Source organism: Pipistrellus kuhlii, unplaced genomic scaffold (genome assembly GCF_014108245.1).
Source record: "Pipistrellus kuhlii isolate mPipKuh1 unplaced genomic scaffold, mPipKuh1.p scaffold_m20_p_15, whole genome shotgun sequence".
NCBI lineage: Eukaryota > Metazoa > Chordata > Mammalia > Chiroptera > Vespertilionidae > Pipistrellus > Pipistrellus kuhlii.
Window position 1 is genome coordinate 24,249,756 of NW_023425460.1, and position 22,483 is coordinate 24,272,238.

The window sequence follows — 22,483 nt, forward strand, 5'->3', positions numbered from 1 at the left end:
TATATATAGAGAGAGAGAGAGAGAGAGAGAGAGAGAAAGAGAGAAAGAGAGAGCAAGAGAGAGTATATTTGTTATATTATTAGAAAAAGTGATAATAAGGATTATTTATTAACCATTCCTTGCTTATTAGTGAAATTAAATAATATTCAAAACTGAGATAATAATTGATTTTTATCATTTAATCTATTTTAGGTATATTTCCTTAAAAATATTGTACATCTTTTGGCCACTGGTATATGAGACCCTCAGTCCTATATTATCTTACAGTTCATATTCATAAAAAGCTTTCTCAACACATGGGTGTTTTTCTGCAGAGATGGTACATTTTTAATTGGTTCCTATGTGTTATGTTCATCTTCTCATCCTGCCTCTGTTCTACTCATCTCTCCAGTGTTCAATTATATTTAATGGTGATTTCATAAACTCATTTCTTTGTTGTGCATCAGGGAAAGGTTTGCTTGTATTGTGGGTTACTGGCTACAGACACATCTCTGTCTCTGATACTATGAAGAGCTGCTATAAAATTACTATTGGTTGGAATATCCTAGGTGTGAAGAAAGTGATGTGGTTTGGTCAATTCTCAGTGGAGCTTTTCACTTTATAGGTGTTTGTCTATTCTATTTGAATAAACCATTGGGTAGATGCAGGCCAAAGGTGCTACAAATCATTTATATGATCCATGGATCAGCTTTAGTGGGCTCGAACTGCAAAACATACACTTTGCTGAAATTGTATATTCAGTTGCTGAAGTCTATAAGGAATCCATTTAGACCCAGTCTATCTTTTAAACATTGGAGCAGTCTATTTTGATGAGGATTTGCTCAGGATAAGCACACAATAAAGAAAGAGATACTGTTTCCTCTAGTGCTGCTGTGGTAATAATGGACAAAACAATAGTTGTATTACGTTTCCCTGTAGGGTTTTTAATTTAATAGAAGATAGCTCGGGCCTTCAGCAAGCTTTAGTATACTCACTCATTAACCCCTCACATATCTGTTGTGTTCCCAGTAGTTGCCGAGCACTGAGTAAGGTGGGACCAGTCCCCAGCCATGAGGTGATTTAACAGACTGGCACCCTTTTGTTTCCATCTAAATGTATGTGTTGCACAACAGTCTCTCAAAGAACCCAACTGGGATCTTAGGATGCAGAGGGCAAGATATGCTTTTGGTTGTGAGTCTAGAAATAATCCTAAATTCATCTTTCCTACTCATCTGAGCCTAACATGCCTTTCCCCATTTAATAGCTGCTCAATTTCCCACCCATTCTACCTTTCTTCATCCCTTCTCCCATTCCCTTTCCCTTCTGGATGACCCAGACGCATGGTCATTATTTCTTTCTGGTTCTCATTCACATTGAACAAACCTAACAGCTTTTCCTTTGGGCTGTGCAATTATGGCAGAGAGATTGCAACTGTTTTTGATCTTCAGGTTGAGAAACAATTTTCCTACTTTTAATACTGGAAAATAAAGGGTCAATGCATGCGCTCCTCAGAGAGACAATAATGGAGGATAAAAACCAAGTAGTTTTAAGTCAGCTTAACTGAGGTGTAATTTATAATACAGTAAAATTCACCCTATGTATACTGTTCCATAAGTTTTGCCAAAGTACACAGCTGTGTTAACTACTACTATAAGCAACATAGAGAACATATCCATCAACACCCCTGCCCTTCCCACAAATTCCCCTTGCCTCTTTGTAATTAATTCTCTTCTCCCAATCACAGCTCCTGGCAACCACGGATCGGTTTTCTGTCCCTACAGTCTTTCCTATTCCAGAAAGCCATATAAATAGAATAATATAATATGTCGTCTTTGAGTCTGGCTTCTTCCATTATATAATGCTTCTGAGATTCACTCCTGCTATTACTAGTTTGTTTCATTTTATTACTGAGTTTTCATTTATGGATGGACAATAGTCTGTTCATTTACCAGGGGATAATATTCAGGTTATTTCCAGTTTGGGGCAATTATTAAGAAAGCTGCTGTGAACATTTGCAAATAGAACTTTACATGGATATAGATCTTTATTTCTCTTGGGTAAATCCCTCAGAGTAGGGTGGCTGGATCATATGGTAAGTGCATATTTAATTTTTTTATAAACTACAAAACTCTTGTCCCAAGGGGCTGTGCCATTTTGCATCATCACAGTGACATGTGATAATTTCAGTTGCTATACATCCTCACCAGTATTTGGCATCTTTAGAGTCTAATTTGAGCTATTCCAGTAGGTATATCATGATATCTCATTGTAGTTTTAATTTATAATTTCCTAAAAACCAAGGATGGTTTTTCCATTTAGGTCTATGATCCATGTTTAGTTAAGTTTTGTATATTGTATGCAACCTCGGCTTCTAAATCTCAAGTGACATGTTCCAGTTTCTATTTTGTCCCTTACTAAGCAAAACATTCAGCATGAACCCCAGTTTCCTCACTTAAAGCAAAGATAGCAATATTTACTTCCTAACATGTCGGAATTGTTGTGAGAATCAAATGAAAAAAAGCATAAAAATGTTTTCTAAACTCAAAGTATACATGTTAACTATTATTGTTTCTAGCTGACAGCAGCAAAAGTGATAGTATGAGAATGTGTCATACTTGGGAGAAAGTCAAAACTCAAACAATTACCAGCAGTAAAGTGAGGTGTTTAAAAGCACTAGTTTTTAAATAGACATGCACTTGAATTCCAGTTTTGCCACTTCCTGGTGGGAGAACCTCATATAAGCTACTGAGTTCTCTAATTCTCAACTTTCTCACCCATATGCAATGGGGAAGCAGTATAAACTACATAGTGTGATGGGAGAATGAAGGGAGTTACCTACAAAGCTCAGTGAAATACACAGATTAGGGGATTAATAAATAGCATTTTTAAGAGAGATGATGTGTGTGTGTGTGTGTGTGTGTGTGTAAAGATAGATATAGACACATTCTAATAAAATGATGCTGTAGGCTGTTATGGTTTATAGAAGTGCTATAACAGATAATGGCAAAGACTGAGGTGAAAAGAAAGAATGTACCTTGAATTCTTCTGCTTCTGGGAAAATACATGTATTGTTGGAACATCATTCCAACATCATTACCTCATGCCTCTCTGAATTCTTGTAGAATTTAGCTCAAGAGACATCTTCTTTTAGAAGGTGATTTATAGCCACTTCCTCTGAAATCTGCTCTTTGCTCACATAGTACGTCATGCATGCCTTTCTTATCGCAAACTACACCAAAACTTGATTATCTGTTCATTGGTTAGCCTTGCTGATTAGATGGAAAACTCCTCGAAGAAAGGAAGCAATCTTTGAGTCTTTAGAATCCAGTATAATGTCTGGCATGGTGTGACATGAAATGATAAATATATATTATTTCTTTCTAATGTGGGCATAGATGGCTTTTGTCAACTAAACTTTTTCCATTTGCTAGGTTTAGGTCATAACACTGATCTCTACTCTAAGTAGACTTACCTTCTATGTAATAGTGACAGAAAAGAGCCTAATTCTCTTATGGTTTCCAGGCCCATATAATAATACCCATCACCCAATTTTAAATGGTAACATTGGGTACAGGTGACGATATATAATATTTGTTCAGGAAAGACAACATGGAGTCCTTTTTAAAGTTTTCTATAAAGTAGAGCTGTTCAGAGTAATTAGTTCTTCTGAATAAGCGTGATGCTGACTACATGGCAGGGTAAGTCCCACGAGTACTCTAGTAATATAATTTAATTAAACATATATGTGTTAAAATGTTTAATACCTCACATAATATAGGATTTTGTAAAAAGGGGAAAAATCTGTCCATAAAACTTCAATGAAATTATGACTTTACATCCTTAACTCAATGACCAGCATTTCTCAGCAGATGATCTCACACTTAGCTACCTCATAATAAGTTGAAGTAACTAGTTAATTATGTGCTAGTGACAAGAGGCGGGGGATTACTCAATAGTTTGCGTAGGATGGACACCTGTTAGAGTTCCTGCTGTTGATGGATCGGGTCATACCCTGATCCACTGATTTTAAAAGGCCTGTTTGGCTCTTCCCAGTTTACTGTAAACTTATATATAGCACATAGGCATAAATGCTCATGGCCATAATTTCATGCCAGGAAATGTTGACTCACGGCATAAATGTGCTAAGTTTGCCAAACACTGGTTTTGTGCAAGTTAGTTTAGGAATGAATGTCAAGAAGCTGAAAAATCTATAAGCTTCAAAAAAACTCAAGTGAGAAGAGTTGCTTGTGTCCACAGGGATCCACCACTTTTATCTCCCTTTGTTCTTGTATTACTCAATTGTCCCTGTGGTATGAGTAAGTGTCATAGCTTCTGGCATTGAATCAATTCTTCTGAAACATCCCTGTCCAGAACTATCTGCATATGTAAAGCAGAGTGAAGATAAGAGAAAGAAACTAAAAAGAGAAGTGTATGAAAAAAAAAAGGAGCAGCATAAGGAAGGGCACGAAGAGAGGTAATCAGTAAACAGCAAGGGATAGAGAGCTAAGCTACTGACTAAAAAAGGGCCAGGGAAGCACCTTCTTCACCTTCTACCTGTCCTCCTCCTCCTCTTGTTCCCACTACTTAGTGACACTTATTGAAAACTCCTCTGTACTAGTGTCTGCAGGAAATGTTTTCTTCCTGTTCTCTCATTAGTTTTAACCACTAACCCCCCAGGTAGGTTCAGTTGTTACCATTTATAGCTTAGACCCCTGAGGCTTAGAGCTGCCATCTAGCTTGATCCAAGGCATGTGGAGAGACAAGGTTTGAACCAAAGTCTGTCTAACTTCAAAGTCCAAGATCATAATCACAGCACATTATTAAAAATCCAGGAATTACAAACAGAAATGTGGGAGAAAAGTCATAGGACTAGTGGCAGAATGACCAAAAAAAAGCATGCTTTTATTGCAGAAATACACTACTAAACAACATAACAAATGTACTGAAACTCAAATACAATTGATTATTTACTTTCAAATACTTATCCTAGAAGGCCACATGATTAAATCCATAACGATGCATTGGCCAATGTCTCTTAGGGGTGACATTGAATCTAAAAGCTGTGAACTGCTTTTAGATTCAGCCTACAAGTCACATTAAAACAGATAAATACAAATAGCTGTATTTCTTTAGTTGTATCTATAAAAATATTTTTTTTAAATTGTCAAGGTTGATGATCCATTTTATTAAAAAGGTTTAAGTCCAAATGACTTTGGTTCAGATTGCAGCGATCCGATCCAACTGATAATATGCTGAAGAATGCATCTCAGACTCTGAAACAGAAGCCCCATTTTTTTGAAATAAAGGTGCAGCTTCATCAAGGTGACTGACTACTTTGACAGAAACAATCCTTTGGGTTTATAATTATGGTATATTCCTATAACAAGTCACTGGTTTCCAGTTCCTACCTATCTACAAAAAGAAAATTAGAAAGATACAGCAGAAGGTGAATAAGAAAGAAAAAGTGAAATTATTAATCACCACCTGACCTTCCAATGCTAAATTAGACACCGGAAACTAATCTCATGAGGGAATAATGTAAGTAGGTGGGTGTCTTAGGCTTTTCTCTGTATATTTTCTTCTCCCCTGCCAAACACAAATCTCTAGGGAAAATTCTGGGTGCACATTTCTTCCTTTCTCTTTTATTCTTTCTAATTCCTGGATAGTTCTATGCCAACTGAGGTATTCAGGTGAGGAAGATCTGAAGAAGTAAAAAGGGGGATTTGCATTGAACAGGGCAAAGTTTTCCTTGTCTTAGAAGGAAACGAAAAGGATAGAGTCCAAAGTGGAGTATGTGAATGCGAGGCTGAAAAGAGAAAAGACAGAAAAAGAGATCAGCCGCATGGCTGACTGTCAGAGTAAACTGTGTGGGGAATTAGATCATTAGGGTGCAAATAGATTTGAGGAAGCTTCCAGAGGGGGAGAAACAGTGAATGAGAACAGAGACTTAACACATACTCCTGAGGATGAAATCTCTTCAATGTTCTTTAAAGTTCTATAAAACATACCAGTATAAATTTGAATTAGTTTACATTCCTTTTGTTTGGTGAATTATGTTTCTTTGCAACACAAGCCTGGGACATAGGAAGCCCTTGATTTATTGAGGTGACAGTAATAAGACTTTCACAGCAGGTGTCATTAATACTGTGTTTATGGGAGGACTTTAGATTGCTTATAAAGCCTCATAATTATATGCAATGTTGTGTTTATATGTACTTGCATATTTTGAAGTTATGACAATTTTCATGTTTATAGCTTTTATCAGATTCATAAAGAGTTCATGATCCTTTTTCTTCAAAAATATGAAAAGACTGCCATTGGGGAGAAAGTACAGGCTCAGGGCAAAAGATCAAATGAGGAAATGTAACTATAGAAGATAACTGAGGTCTAATTCTATTACTAGTTTAATATGCTAGTCCAAATCTATTTATTTGGACAAAGGTACCAATATATTCATTTGCTACCTCCCTCTCCTCTTTCTTATCCCCCTATTTCTCCTCCTGTTCTCATTATTTTTTTAAACCTTTGTTTATTAGTTTCTCTTAAGCATATAGTTATCTCAGAATTTCCTTTTTAAAAAATATATTTTTATTGATTTCAGAGAGGAAGGGAGAGGGATAGAGAGATAGAAACATTATTGAAAGAGAATAATTGATTGACTGCCTCTTACACGCCCCTACTTGGGGAGGGGGGTAATTGAGCCTGCAACCCACATGTGCCCTTGGCCAGAATCGAACTTGGGATCCTTCAGTCCTCAGGCCAATGGTTTATTTACTGAGCAAAATCAGCTAGGGCTCTCCTCATTATTTAAAAATACATTTGGTGATTAAAAAAATAATAATCCATTTGTGTGCAAATAAAATGAAGAAAAGAGCCCCTGATGAATTAAAATTTCAAGCAAATCAGACATATCCTATAGTTTGAGGGAGCATCATGATAGAACCTGAAACAGAGGAGAGCACAGTAAGTAGTAATGGTGAAAGTATTAAGATTAGCAAACTGATTACATGTCCCCATCAAGGTACATGCAAAGGTGTCTTCAGTTATTACTCTTCTGATGAAAGGACGAATATATCATACTAGTTACAGAAACCCCAATTCAATGTTTCACAGCCAAGGTAGCAAGCTATATTAACCGGATAAACATTTAAATTATGGAGGGCAAATAGATGCAAAGGGGAGGAACCAAGAACCGGGAAGATCTGCTATCGCTTTGCTAAGTTTGTTTGCACCACCTACTCAAGTGTTTTATTCAAACCCCAAATGGGAGGCACAGAGCAGCTCTCAAGTCTTTCAAACACGCCTTCTTTCCTCATCTGCCTTTTTCCTCCGTGATGAGCAGCACCCACAAGAATGCACTGTTATCTTAGTCAAGGCAAAACCATTTCGTTTAGTGTCTTAGGAGAAGCCTTCAGCAGCCCTCTAGGGTTCTATGAGCAGAGTACTAGACATGTCTCAGGCATTCATTACATGCTTATTTAATAAATGAGTAACCGAATGAGTAAAAATCTTTCACTTTCCTGCTGCCAATGTGGTGTGTGATTTTAGAGGCGACTCTGGGAGAGCAACATGGAAAAACAAGACATTATCTCCCCCACCCCACACAACACTCCCGTCTTTGTCAGACAGCACTCACTTCCTTTGAGTGCCTTGAGACTAAAGGCCTGATGCTCATAAAGGGTAATGGGGAGAGTAGCTTAGAGCAGTGTTTCCCAACCTTCTCTCATGATGAGAATCACCTGGTGGAGTTGTTAAAACACAGATTCCTGAATCCCAACTAAGAAGTGCTAAACTAGAATTTTTGAGAACATATAGGTAAAATTGCATACCTAACTTAGTGCTCTGTATATAAAATCTGTCTTAGAGCACTAGTTAAGTATACAATTTTACCTATATGTTCCCAAAAATTCTAGTTTAGCACTTCTTAGTTGGGATTCAGGAATCTGTGTTTTAACAACTCCACCAGGTGATTCTCATCATGAGAGAAGGTTGGGAAACACTGGCTTAGAGTATCCAGGTGAGCCCAAAGTGGGAAAGTAGCCTGGGTTATCCAGGTGAGCCCAGTGGAATCACAAGGGTCCTTCAAGAACATGCGAGGCAGGAGAACAGGTCAGAGTGAAAAGGACTTGACCCACTTTGCAGGCTCTGAAGATGGCAGAAGGGGCCTCGTGCCGACTAGGGGCAGCTGCTAGAAAACGTAAAAGACAAGAACATGGATTCTCTCCAAAAGCTGCACCAGAAGAAACACAGCTCTGCCAACACCCTGAATTTAGTGAGACCCTCCTTGAACTTCAGAACGCCAGAACTGTAAGATCATACATTTATGTTGTTTTAAGCTATGGGATTTGTGGTACTAGGAAACAGGGTCGGTGCAGAGGAAACAGAGAGTCAGTGAGACAAAGTGAAGGACTTGAGAGACAAATGGGTGGGTTTTGTCATTACTAGCCAATGGACTTATGGGGATTTTGTTCATGTCTCCTAGGCTTTGTTTCTCTCAGGGGTGTAGTGGTTAAAACTAGCAATCTTTAAGGCTTCTCTGATACTCTTAAGTGAGAACACATCTTAGAACTGCCCAGCTCCAGGACTGCCACACTTGTGAGTGCTCTTCACTGCTACCTCCCTTTCTCTTCTTCTTCTAACCCACCCAGCAGATTAGGGATCACAAAGAAAAAGGGAAAACTAAAATAAATTTAGATAAAAAGTTAAGGCGGAGGGGTGTAGATACGAAGGGTATACCACCACTGCTTGAAGCATGGGACAGCAGTTCTGTGGTCTGTCTAGGACTTCATAAAATGAGGGTTTCAAGGTCGGAGAGAGAGAAGAAAACAAGAGGTAGAGTGTGAAAAATAGGGGGAGATTTGGGTAGAGCAGGACAGGGGGTGGAGAAAAAGGAAGGGAACACATAGTGCAAAAAATATGGGTGGAATTTCCCCTACAAGGGTACGGTACCATTAATTAGAAATAGGAAAAAGGTCAGAATCAGTTGTTTGTTTTTCTCTCTTTTTTGTGTGTCATTGTTTCTACACCATCCTTCCCTTCAGTTTAAACACTATAGTAGGCCATATCCATAACACAAACATTGATGCATTATCAGAGGTAGATCATGTGTTCTGGATGGCAAGGGAGGAGTGGTGCACGCATTCATGTTACATTTCAAAGGCTAAGATGGACCTTTTAAAGGCGTTGAAGAAATGCTCTCTTGGAAGTAATAATAGAAAACTAACTAGTTAAATGCTATTAAGTTTCTGAGCCTGTCATTATTTCTTTTTCTAAGATGATGTAGAGATTCTATCTATCTATCATCTATCTAGCTATCACCTATCTAGCTATCATCTCACAATGAAGGTAAGATCTCTGCCATCAATGACAATGCTATGTTCCATAGAATGCTGCTCAAGGTAATAGGGAAGTATATGAAAAAATATATGAATGGTGGAAAATGCAAACTTCTAAGGTTGAATGACAACTTATTCCCTTTCAGGCTTTGCAGCAATGTAGATTTAATGACTACAGAGCCGTAAATATACTGGAATAATTTCAAGAGAGAACATCCAAATTGTAATAGAAAGCATTTCTAGGGTTTGGATGTACTTTGTGTTCAAACACTGTTTTATTACATTTTGTGATATTGCACAACTTTGAATAGGCCATTTTGTGGTAAGGTCCAATCTATTTCTGTAACATTTTAAACTTTGAGAAATGAGTAGATTTTAACCCATATTTTTGGCTCATTAATAAATTAAAGGAAATCACAGGAAGAAACTCACAAACCATTGTTCCTTTAAAGGATGTTTATAAATCGAAAAGTGACTTCTTGTGTACTGTGTCTAGATGTGTACTGGGTTCCCTGTATCATTGAACTTGGGAATGTGGGTAAACACATATTCCTGCAGCAATTTTAGGAAGTCATTTACAATTTCCCATTTCCTTTCATTTTGGAAAACCCTTTACCATACACAAAAATCTGCTGCATATCTTACAACAACACTCTTTCTAAAGGCTTAAAGCTGAGATGACCGATAGTGCTGATAAATCAGTTCATCCATAGGCCCAGAAACTTTAGGGGGGAAAAAAAGTAGACAACTCACTGTGTCTTTCCCCTTCCTGCCCTTTGCTCCACTGTCCCTGAATAACTTCGCAACAGAGTTTACAGATCAAAAGGCTTTTTCTAGGAATACTCACAAACTTCCCCTGAAATATGCAGCGACTTTCAGAAAAGTCAACATTTACTTAGCGTTACAGAGCTTTAAGTTTGAGCTAGTCCTGAGATCAGCAGGTTTATCTGACCCTGAAAACCAGCCTAACTGGCCGATCTGTGCAGGCATTCATCTTTCTCCCCGCAAAGAGCTCTGCTGGCAGCAGTCAAAACCAAAGTGGGAACTTAATAAAAATGAAAACTGTGGTAGCAAAATACACTTAATGAGGTTAATTTGATGTATTGCAAAAATTTGGGAGGTTACAGTGGTTTCTATATAACCACAGCACCGATTTAGAAAAACCCCAGGGAAACAGCTGCATTTGGATATGTAACTTGCCTTGCTTGCATAGGAAAGCCAAGATTTTTAGGGTGTATGTCTTGAGATGCTAAAATGTGCACATTAGATTGGGGCAAATTGTATGCAATTCTTAATTGAGAAATAACAGGATAATAAAGCCTGCAGACGTCTATGCTTACACGTTAGGCAAAAGGATCAGAAAGAGCCAAGTCAGTTCTGCTGAGCTGTTAAGAAAATCGTGCTCCTACTACTGGGTTCCATGATTACCTGTGAATGTCTCCATTTCTGGCATTTGGTAGCGACTGGCTGCGGCAAACCTGGCAAAATGTTTTCCAGCTGCTGGAAAATTAACTCTTCCACCTCCTCAACGTCACGTTCCAAGTGTGTAACTCCAAAGGAGACAGTGGTGTGAATCGCAAGGGAAGGCCCGATTTCTGATGACACTAGAGTAAGATGAACATAAGGGTACATCTTAGGGTGGATAACGTAAAAGTGTCTCTCAGCCTTTCAATGTCTCAGACTTAAGAATTGATCACAATAGTCAGACAATAAATGGAGGGGAAATACACTCTAATCTTTGGAGCATAAAACCAGGCTATTTCTGAAATCCAAAATCAGTTTTCTCTGAAGAGAAGAAAAAATTCGTGATGTACTTTAGAAATTACGTTTTAGGTCATGCTAAGGAATAGGAAGGAAGGGCACCTACTATGTACTTCTCTGGGTAAAATTAAAATTACTGGTATGTTCATCTTCTGTCATCCACTAAATTATAAACTCTTTAGGGCAGGCACCATTTCTTACATATATCCTATATTCTCCTTAAATTCCAAGAACAAAATAGATGTTCAAAAAAATACTTATTCTGCCAAAACCGGTTTGGCTCAGTGGATAGAGCGTTGGCCTGAGAATTGAAGGGTCCCAGGTTCGATTCTGGTCAAGGGCATGTACCTTGGTTGCGGGCACATCCCCAGTGGTGGTGGGGGTGGGTGTGTGTGCGCAAGAGGCAGCTGACAGATGATTCTCTCTCATCAACATTTCTAAGTCTTTATCCCTCTCTCTTCCACTCTGTAAAAAATTAATCAAATATATTTTTTTAAATACTTATTCTTTTTTTTTATAAAAAAGATTTCAAAGTGTTTTGTTGATATTACTAAATGCTAGAGGAAAATATCATTACCACTTTCAAAAATAATCGGGCTTTTCTCTAAAAATAGACTTTATAATATTCTCCTTTATCTTTTAAGTAGCATTAAACATAAAATTCTGCCTCATTTATAACATGAAGCTACTTTCCACTTTTGTTTGCCATTGCAATTTTGTGTGCTATATTTCACAATTACAAATAATGTGTCTGCGTCGTATCTTTCACTCATTAGCAGCATATAGAAAAATCAAATAAAGTTCGAAGTTGAAAGCAAAGTGACTGAGATTTAGAAAATACAGACTTGGAAGGAATGTTAGCAATAGTCTGCCTGCTAGTCTTTTTTTTTAAAAAATATATTTTATTGATTTTTTACAGAGAGGACGGGAGAAGGATAGAGAGCCAGAAACATCCATGTGACGCTCTATCCACTGAGCCAAACCAGTTTTGGCTGCCTACTATTCTTATTTGTTTAAATCAAGCCCAGGAGAAAGTTGATTGGAAACAATAATAGATCTGAAATGCATGAGATGATAATACATAGTTGGTGCTTCCCCCCAACCCCCCTGAGAGAAGAGAATATTAAAGCTTTTAAGGAAATGATAGGAGTTGTCAAGCCTGATTCTGAAAATTCTTTAATTTGGGATTCTAAAGACAATGATCTATGTAAGGTAGGTTTCTACAATTTTAAACAGAAAAAAAAGTTGTGCAACATAAGCCACTATTGTTATGTGCCCACTTAACCTCTTTACACTTCAGGGATTTGTACTGTTTTATATAAAATCAGCATGTTAGGGGTATGATGTGGATTAAATATATAAGGCATGTGATGTGCTCAGCAGCTTCTGGCACAGAGTAGGTGCTTCATAAATGTAAGCTATGGGAATAGAAACAATAAATCAGATACACACAAGGGGAAAGGTCCCATGGTATTGCCCAAGTGATGGGTGTGAGCTAATTTTTTGTAAGAGTACTTCATTTTTCCATTGCTCTCTGCTCAGAGAATCCTGAATTATCAATTTTACCCCCCCAAAACATGAGGAAAGCCCTAACCAATTTGGCTTGGTGGATAGAGCATTGGCCTGCAGACTGAAGGTTCCAGATTCAATTACGGTCTTGGGCACATCCCCATTGGGAGGTGTGGAGGCAGCTGATCAATGTTTCTCTCTCATCAATGTTTCTAACTCTCTATCCTTCTCCCTTCCTCTCTGTAAAAAAAAAAAAGTCAATAAAATATATATTTAAAAAACAAACAAACAAATATGAGCGAAGACCATCCTAAAATACTGTAAGCATTTTAATAAATAAAGTGAGTGCTTTTACATATGTCTGGAGAAGACTGGACTTCAGAAGATAGGCAGTGAATGCAAAGGTGAGGAGATTGTCCACTGTTTTCACCTCACAGTATTTGGAATGACTTGAAAAGGAAATTGAGGGAGCATCTCTTTGAATGGTCAAGGTTTAACCTCTCAGTGTATGGGTACCACACAGACGGGGAAGGACCAAGGAGTGCAACGTCTCACATTCTTTCACCCAATCCCACTACAGTGAAACCTATTGCATATTGCCACAGGGAGTGCTTTGTTATCAGTAATAAATTCAGGGAGGCCCATTCACAGCCAGGGGGTGTCAATGCCACCATTCTTCCACCAGGTAACACATCTTCCCAGAGACTGGGAAAGCTATTGGCTCAGCCTTCTGCAGCAGGAGAATTGGGGTTCTGAGGTGACTTTCTATGGCAGGTTTGAGGAAAATGAATGCCAGCTGCGTGCTGAAAACCAAGAGGTTACACTCACCCAGCCATTTGTGCTAGGGGGAGCTGGTAAAATTACGAAGGGGGTGATGTGCATTGTCGCCAGGGTTCTCTCATTTACATTAGTCATGCACTCCAAGGAAAGCAATAAAAAGATTTAAGACCCAAAATGAAACAGTCTTTGCATAACAATGAGACACAGTTTTTTGAAAACTGAGATTAAAATTTGAAGAGCCACAATCTAAAACAGTACATTTTAAGGAAAAGCTTCCTCCTGTCCACCCCTCCCCCCACTTTCCCCACTCCAAGTTAAAGAGTATTTTTAGAAGCAAATATTAAAAAATGCAAACATCCAACGAGAGTTTAAACATAACCAAGGTTTGCAAATAGAGTATTATAAAAAGCCACAAATATGTTAATAGGATTCAGAGCGTAAATTCAGTGTAATCTTTACTCCTTGGCCACTGAGAAGGTAATGATGTTATCTTTTTCCTTCTTTATTCAGTTTAACAAGCATTGCACTTTGCTTCTGGCATTTTAAATGTAAAGTTCATAGTAAGTTGACAACTATTTCCGTATGTTGGGAGATCAATGGCTTTAGTCCATAGATATTTGGACCCTTGCATTCTTAACAGCTCCATGGTCTTAGGCAATTTAATCTTTCAGGCTTTGCTTTCTTCCATGAATTAAAAGGGAGTATTATAATTTACCTCATAAGGCCATCATGAGGATTAAATGGGTTAGGACACATAAAAGCCTTTCTTCAAATATAAAGTGCTACACAAATGTGAGACATTTGTAGTTAATACTTTTTTTTTTTTTCAATCTCTATGCTGCAGTTAGAGCAGTTTTAGAAAGGGTTAACAGAGTTGACTCCTCTCAAAGTATTAAGATTGATTATTCTATCAATACCCCAGGAACAGTGGCAAACTATTCTTGGGGTATTGGCACAGAAGATTCTTTTAGTTTTTGTGTGTGTTTTATTTTTGTTTTGTTTTTTTGGTTTACTTGTGGTAAAATAAACATAACATGAAATTTGCCATTTTAAACTATTTTTAAGTTTATAGTTCTCTGGCATTAATTACATTCACATTGTTCTGCAACCATCACCACCATATCCAGAATGTTATCTTCCAAACTAATACTCTTTACCCATTAAACACTAACCTTCTTCACCCAGCCCCAGTCCACCACCATTCTATTTCTGTCTCTATGAGTCTGACTATTCTAGATCCCTCATGTAAGTGGAATCATACAATATTTTTCCTTTTGTGACTGGCTCATTTCGCTTAACATATCTTCAAGGTTCATCATTTTTGTTGCATGTGCCAAATTCCTTTTAAGACTGTATGATATTCCATTGTGTGTGTATGTGTGTATGTGTGTGTATCAATCACATCTTGTTTATGCATTCATCCATAGAAGTAATTTCTGTTGCTTTGACCTTCTGGCTATACTGCATAATGCTACTATGAACATGGATGTACAAATATCTGAGTCCCTGCTTTCACTTCTTTTAGGTATATACCCAGAAGTGGGACTGCTGAGTCATATGGTCATTTTATGCTGCCTTTTTCGAGTCTCAGGTTTTTCTTGCTTCTTTGGCTCAGTCTCCATTTGATGTGATAAGTAGAGTTGCTTAGTTAAAGATGAATATTATCATGTTGGGTTAAGAAAATAGTATCTAACTCTATGCTGTTTACAATAAAATACATTTTTAAAACAAATCCTAACTCAATTATATGAAGTCAGAGAATGTGATTTGAATGCTACTTTAAGATTTGTTAATTGGCTTCATACATAGTTTTCAAAAGTATTATATGTGTGCTTGAATATAATTTTTTAGATGTTGAATTAACATTTTAAGTTCATTGAATCTTATTAATTGTGTAGTTCTAAATCAACTAAAGTCTTATGATTTTTGTGTGTGCTTGATTGCTAAAAATTTTTGCTTTATATTGAAACTATATTACTAGTTTCCTGCTATTTCCTGATACCTTTTAATGATATGTTATGAATATCTTTCATTTAGAAATGCCTTTAACCTTAAAGTTCATTTTTTTGCTTCCTATTTGTTCCCCTTTTTAAAAATTTTGTTTCTCTGTAAAATTTTGCCTTCTTTTTGATTAAACTACTTTTACTCATTTCTTCCTCTTTAACTAGTTTGGGAGTTATAGAGTTTATTTCTATGTTTAGAGATTACCCATAGACTTAATTATTCATATTCAAGTAAAAAAATTACTATCATTATCCTTTTCCTGCATAACATAAGAACTTAAAAAACATTTTAACTCTGATTTTATGTTTTTGTTGTTCAGGATTTACTTTTTTAGTTTTGTTTTAATACAGTCAATATTTGTTTATATTTCTCCACAGCTTCCTTTGTGGATTTCACATCTTCTCTCCAGGGGCATTTTCCTTTTCCCAAAGAATCTTCTTTTGAAGTTCTTAATGAGGTTCCTTTGAAAGTCAACTCTCTCAGTTTTTGTTTTTCTAAAAATATCTTTATTTAATCCTTATTTGTGAAAGACCAAGTTATCCTTGGTATATAATAATAGATTGGAAATATTTCCTCTCAGCATTTGAAAGAACTTCTTCCAATGTAGGTTAGCTTTTAGTGATGCTGTTAAGAAGTCAACTCTTAATTTGGTTTCAGGTCCTTGGCAGGTAACTTTTCTTTTATATCTGGGTATTTCCATTGTTTCCTCTTTGCCTTTGGTGTTCTGCTATTTTGCTTTGATATCTTGAGGTTTGAGTTTTTTTGTTTACCTTCTTTGATTTCATTGGGTGTTCTGAATCAGGAGACTCCTTTTTGTCATTAATTTTGGAAATTGTTCAGTCATTAACTCTCCCCATTCTCTCTATTCTGTCTTCATGGAGCTCGAATTAGGTAAATGGCAGGCTTTCTCATGCTATCATCATATATCTGATTTCTTTTTGATATTTTCCATTTCTGTCCCTCTATGCTAGATTCTATGTAATTTTTTCTGATTTATCTTCCAGTTCAACACTCTCCCTAACTCTGTGTAAGTATTCTGATGTTTAATTTGTCCTTTAAATTTAAAATTTAAATTATTTTATTCTTCACTTAATAAAGTTCTATTTTTCAAATTTGCATGATCAATTTTGATAGTTTCTTTGTGTCTAATCCACTGTCAGTACTCTCTTTTATTTCTTTAAACAATGTCAGTATATTATATTGTGTATTTGGTTGTTCCAAAATCTTCATGAGTATGATTCTGCTTTCTGTTGTTTAGGTTTGGGTGGTTATTGCTCCTAATGGTGTACTACCTTTTGTGTGTTTTGTGATTCCCCGCCCCCCCTATTTTGAGCCCATGTTCCTATTGTGAGTCTAAAGTTCCTAGGAATACTTTGAGGCCTAAGTTTAAAGGGTGTTTCTTTGGAGATTTACTTTCATGTCTGCCAGATGCCTTGGGGCAACACTGCCCATGACTACTTTAACTAGGTTTATAGAATATACTGGCAGAATAAATTCTGGCACCAAGTCTGCCTGAGGGAGAATATGTGGTTTGGCATCTCAGGGGAGACATTTTATTTCTTTTTTGTTTTTTTCCACTCCAAAGACATGCACGCCTACCCATTTTCTTCCACTGATAGGATGTATCACATACAGAGCCATAAAAGTGCACACGTCTGTGCTTGTAAACTTTCAAATCTTAAAGAAATGGAGTGATTTTTCTTGGAAAAGAAAGTTATCCAATTAATGCAACGTAAGAGACATCAGTATTAGCCAAAATACATAAATGAAATAGAAAAAAAAGTCTTCAGGACATGGTTGCTTCAGTTGTGATTTGTTTAAAATTGTTAAGCAAATACATTGATTGTAGATACACATCACATTTACCCATATCAACACACCAAACTACAGATCATTCTTCACTTCAATAGTAGGCACATTTTTTTCATGTTAACATGTATAATTAAGAAACACATGATAATTTCAATATGAATTTAAGAGGCATCTATTAGCATTTAACAAATTCATGGGAAATAAAGATGCAATATGAAAAAAGATGACCTTCTCTAAGTGAGATAATCTTTAAATTGATGGTTCATATCATACTTTACAATTAAATAATATAGATTTTCACAGTAAAATCAATATAAACCAAGGATGCTTTGTAATATCAATGCTCTGGTCAGTGCATTAAGATAAAATATATAAAGTTTATAATTACTAGGAAGATGGGAAATCATATGATTAAAAACAATAGTGAACCAAAATCTATCAAATTAGTTTAATTTTTTATATTAAGCTAATTAATTAATTTTCCTATATACCAGCAATAATTGGTGAGAAAAAACATCATAATTCTACAAAAAGTTTTTGGAATTAGAATAAATGATTCTAAAGAAAAAACAGTAAGGCAATGAGAGTATTCAAAGTTTTTGAAAAGTCACTGAGGCAAGACTTGCTTTGCCATGTATATAAGTGCATTATTGAAACAGCCTGGTATTAGTTGATAAACAGTCAATGAATCAGAATAGATACTTCTAGGGAAAAAATCCTAAAATATATTATTTTAGGAAAACAAATTTAAAGCAGTGAAGGAAGATCCAATGTTTTATATTGTCCTAGAAAATCGAATATATAGAAAAAATTAACTTAGACTATTCCCTTCCCTTTTCTGACCAAATTTTCACCATTTCTGATTTCTTCTGTAACCATATGAGAAGTGTACATTCTTAGGTCACACAACCAGCTCAAACTTACTGGGTCAGCCTTTTTAGATGTAAATACTGCAGAGATCTTTTCCACCTGCTAAACTTTATTTTTGGCAGTATCTACAAGGGATGGAAGTTGGGTCATCAAGTTGGCCAGAAGTTGTGTCTTTCAAAAGACAGAAATCTAAGGCCAGCTCCAGGTTTCATCCCAGACAAGGAAGTAGAGGACTAAAGAAAACTGAGTGGCTAACACTACAACTGCAGGGCAAGAGCATCAAAGAATATGGGTGAAAATGCTTCTTTAATTACTGAGTCAGTCAAATGAGCACACGGGTGTCTAGTGCAGTGTTTGATTCCATGAGAAACTCCATTGAGATGTACATCTTAGTGGGGGTAGGGAGGGTTGACACATAGGCAAAACCATTAGAGAGCCATTATCTGCTAACTGGCATGGCACTGACAGTGTGTGCAAATAAAGTTTAGCAAGCAAATTCATGTGAAGAAAGCAACTGGACAGGACTTGAGAGCCACAATTTGGGGGTGGTAATGGTCAGCTCTCCTTTTTCCTTCTCCCTGGCAGTAGAAATTAGTAGTAAGTTTCCCTCTTCGAGCTCCAAGTGGAACTAGCTCAACTATCCTTGCCCTCTAGCCATGAAAGCTCTTATTACAATTTAGCTCTTTCATATGGCTCCAGGGCCCACCAGCCAAAGCAACTGAGAGTAAGCCAATCACATCAGTTTCTCCAACAACAAAAAATTTAACTGAGTTAAATGAAAGAATAGGAGGTGAAAGGGATAGAAGGGTGGGGAGGGGAAAAGTAGACAGAGATGGAACGATATCTGATTCTGATGTCTCTCTCCCCTTCCTCCCCTCCTTAGCAGCGCCAACCCAAACAAGCAGGCAGCACTCTGCCATTTGGCATCCCACATTGCTGGCAGTGTGTCTGCTGTGCTGTATGTCTGCTGCTGGCCAGGAATCAGGAACTAGGCCTCACTATTCAGAGGGACCACCTGTGGGTTTTATTTGCTTTTTAATAATGTCAGACCTATTTCTTATGTATAGGTTACAGAGGCCAAAATTCATCTACAAGAGCCCTACTCATGTCACGGGCAACTTCATTACTTCCAACCTTATCTGCAGTGGTGGCTTCTGTAATAAGTGTTTATATTCATTCAACACAATGTTATGGTTTTAACTGAAGAGTAAGGTTCTGGAAGTGTAAACTTCTGAAATGACAGGATGGGCCAGGCACAGAAACAAATGGTTTTACTCATAGTTTTCTCCTTGGCTTATTTCATTTTTCTCCTATCGTCTTTGAGGAGACATAGTTGCTTTATTTTCTTCCTCATTATTTCCCTGGAGGTAGGGGACTGTATTAATTGATAATAGCAATTGCTTTAATTAGCCAATAAAAATCACCGAAGAGGTCTGAATGAACAGTCTCTTTGGGGAGACACAGATAACAGAAAGAGGGAGCGGCCGAAACCGGTTTGGCTCAGTGGTAGAGCATCGGTCTGCAGACTGGAAGGTCCCAGGTTTGATTCCGGTCAAGGGCATGTATGTTGGTTGCCGGCACATCCCCGGTAGGGGGTGTGCAAGAGGCAGCTGGTCGATGCTTCTCTCTCATCGATGTTTCTAGCTCTCTATCTCTCTCCCTTCCTCTCTGTGAAAAATCAATAAAAATATATTTTTTTAAAAAAAAAAGAAAAGAAAAGAAAGGAGGGAACGGACAGGAGAGGATAATTGGCCTAAAAAGATCCAGGAAGAAAAACTAATGGAGAAATGGTATTCTTGTCAGCAACTGACACCAAAATTCCCTGACAAGTCCCTGCTTTCCTTTTTAAAGGTAAAATATCTATAAAAAAGAAGAAAATGATAGGGCTACCAGGGTACTCTTTTAAAAGTCAATAAATATAATTCAAATGTAAAAGTGTTTTGTTCTCTTCCTGTTGAAGGTAGTTCCTAACTCTTCCTAGGAAAACTATGAATACCTTCTAAGATTGATACAAAAATCTGCAGTGCTATTTTTCCCTTTCAAAAACAAGATATATGCTTGGAGGTTAAAGAAGGTGTAGGAGGGATAAATGCTGATGAAAAAAAACACACACCGCTGCAGGAGGCAGCTGGTCAATGTTTCTCTCTCTAACCCTCTTCCTTCCTCTTTGTGGAAAATCAATAAAATATATATATCAATAAAAAAGATAAAATAAAGAAAAAAGCCTAGTTTGCCTTGAAAAAGAAAAGAAGCAAGATCTTCTTTATTTAGAATGAATGAATCGGATCCCTTTCTCCATCCTGATTGATCAGCCAGTTTTAAGGGGACATTAGTTGAGCTTTGGATGTCAAATCAGAAGTTCTGTCTCCCTTCTCCCTGGCTGTATAACTTTAGTCATAATATTTCTGTGATTTCTGGGTCAATGTTGCTCACAGATGATCCATGCCATATTAATCATTATTTGGCAAAACAAAGAATGAAATTCTTTGGGACAAATATATTTCTGAAATGTTTGTTTTAAACAAAATTGTATAGGACTTCTCAGAGTCCCCAGTATGATTATGTACAGACAGTGTGATTCTTTAAAGGAAAAATGGTATAGAATTAATTTTGGTATTTTAAAACTTCTTTTATTTGATTTACAAAATTATTTTTAAAAAGGTTACTCCAACACTGTGAAAAGGGTATAAAATGAAAAATAAATAAAATTATTGCAAAATTATTTCATATATAGCTAAATAGTGTGGCAAAATTCCATTCACCCCAATAGCATATGAGAGGTGTTGTTTTTCCACACTCTTACCAATGCTAAGTAATTTTGCTAATTTGCTAGATTAAAATGTATCTTATTTTTAGTTACATGTGAGTGGGGTATTTTCACAAAGAAACCCAATTTGTATATTGTTTTCCAGCGATCTGCCTTTTTGTTGTCCTTCTGGTAACCATAGTGCCAACCTCAGGTTTACTGTGCGATTAAATCCATGTAAAATGAGAAGTTTAGAGTTTGGTGCCTAGTTAGTGCTCATCAAGCGTTATTTGGCAGACCTACCTATCAAGGCTGACTCACTCCATTTCTGAGGATTAGTTACTGAGGTTTTTATTGTGCCATCAGTCTTACCTTCCACTTCCTTGACGGGAAATCTAGATCTCAGAAAATGATGCCTCATGGGAAAAAGTGTCTCCTAGAATCATATTTATCACATTGTATTTTAATTGTCTGTTTACTTCTCTATCTTCCCTTTAGACTGAAAGCTACTCAAACTTACTTGTTTTTCTTGGTGTGTTTTTTTTTAATTTTTTAATTTTTATTTTTTTATTTATTTATTTATTTATTTATTTTATTAATCCTCACCTGAGGACATTTTCCCAATGATATTTAGAGAGTTAAAGGGAGGGGGAGAGACAGAATAAGAGAAACATTGATTGTGAGAGAGACACAAGTCAATTGTGTCTCTTGCACGCCCTCTTGCACACCCTCTGGTAGAGGCGGGGATCGAGCCTGCAATTGAGGTGCATGCCCTTGACCGGGACCCCTCAGTCTGGAAGCCAACCCTCTAGCTCTATCCACTGAGCCAAACCACCTAGGGCTTGTTTTACATTTCTAACACCTATCCCAGGGCCTGATGCATGTAAGCATTCAATATTTGTTGAATACATGGATGAAAGAATGAAGTAAGTTATTGACTTCCTGTTATGGTGGATGAGAATCTAGCTCCCCAACATCACACTTCTCTGCACGCCACCATCTACCCCAACCAACAGCTCAACAAGTTTTGGTACAATCATTAATCAGTTTACATTATAATAATCTATAGTAATGCTTCTGAGGAAACAAATAGTCCTCTGTAACCATACACCCTGTCTTGTTTAACCCTTCATTTTTTCCCAGAGTGGATAATTACCCCGTCTTCTCATTTGTTTAATTCTCAATGTACTTCTAACACTCTAACATATTTTTTCCACAACCCTCAAACATCTATGTCACCTACCTATTGATAACTTTCTGCATACACTCAAACATACTGGTTCCATCCCCCACTCCTACCCTACCCCCCAAGACCTTTCTCCCAGAGGACTCTGTGTTGTCTGCCTGCACCTTGGGCTTGTGGATAGGGAAAGCAAGCTTTCCTCCATCTGTTGCATAGACCAGATGGGTCAGCTCTCCTGGATGGAAGGACAGCACATTTAGAATCTGACAGCATTAGGTGCTCATAAGTTAACAGTTATAGCCGTGGTTCCATATATAACCCTAAGATGTTTTTTTTTTTAATCACTGAGCAAGCTGGAAATGCTAGCTTTCAAAAACACACTAACATACCTATTAGCTGTTTCTATTCGTTTGGTCTCTGACTTGTTTATGCTAGGCCTGTGGTTACTAACGTATCTGTGGATGTATGCATTTGCCATTTTAAATAAAGGCCAGGAAAGGAAGT

At 37.0% G+C, this 22,483-nt stretch overlaps 1 protein-coding gene across 2 annotated transcripts in view; it reads right to left on the reverse strand.

Moving 5' to 3' along the window:
* RNLS (renalase, FAD dependent amine oxidase) overlaps positions 1-22,483 on the reverse strand; it is a 211,966-nt gene that overhangs the window by 10,891 nt on the left and 178,592 nt on the right. For both annotated transcript variants that reach the window (XM_045581882.1, XM_036438483.1), the window contains one exon: positions 10,743-10,918. In XM_045581882.1, coding sequence (XP_045437838.1) covers positions 10,743-10,918 — 176 coding nt within the window. The remainder of the gene's footprint in view (positions 1-10,742; positions 10,919-22,483) is intronic.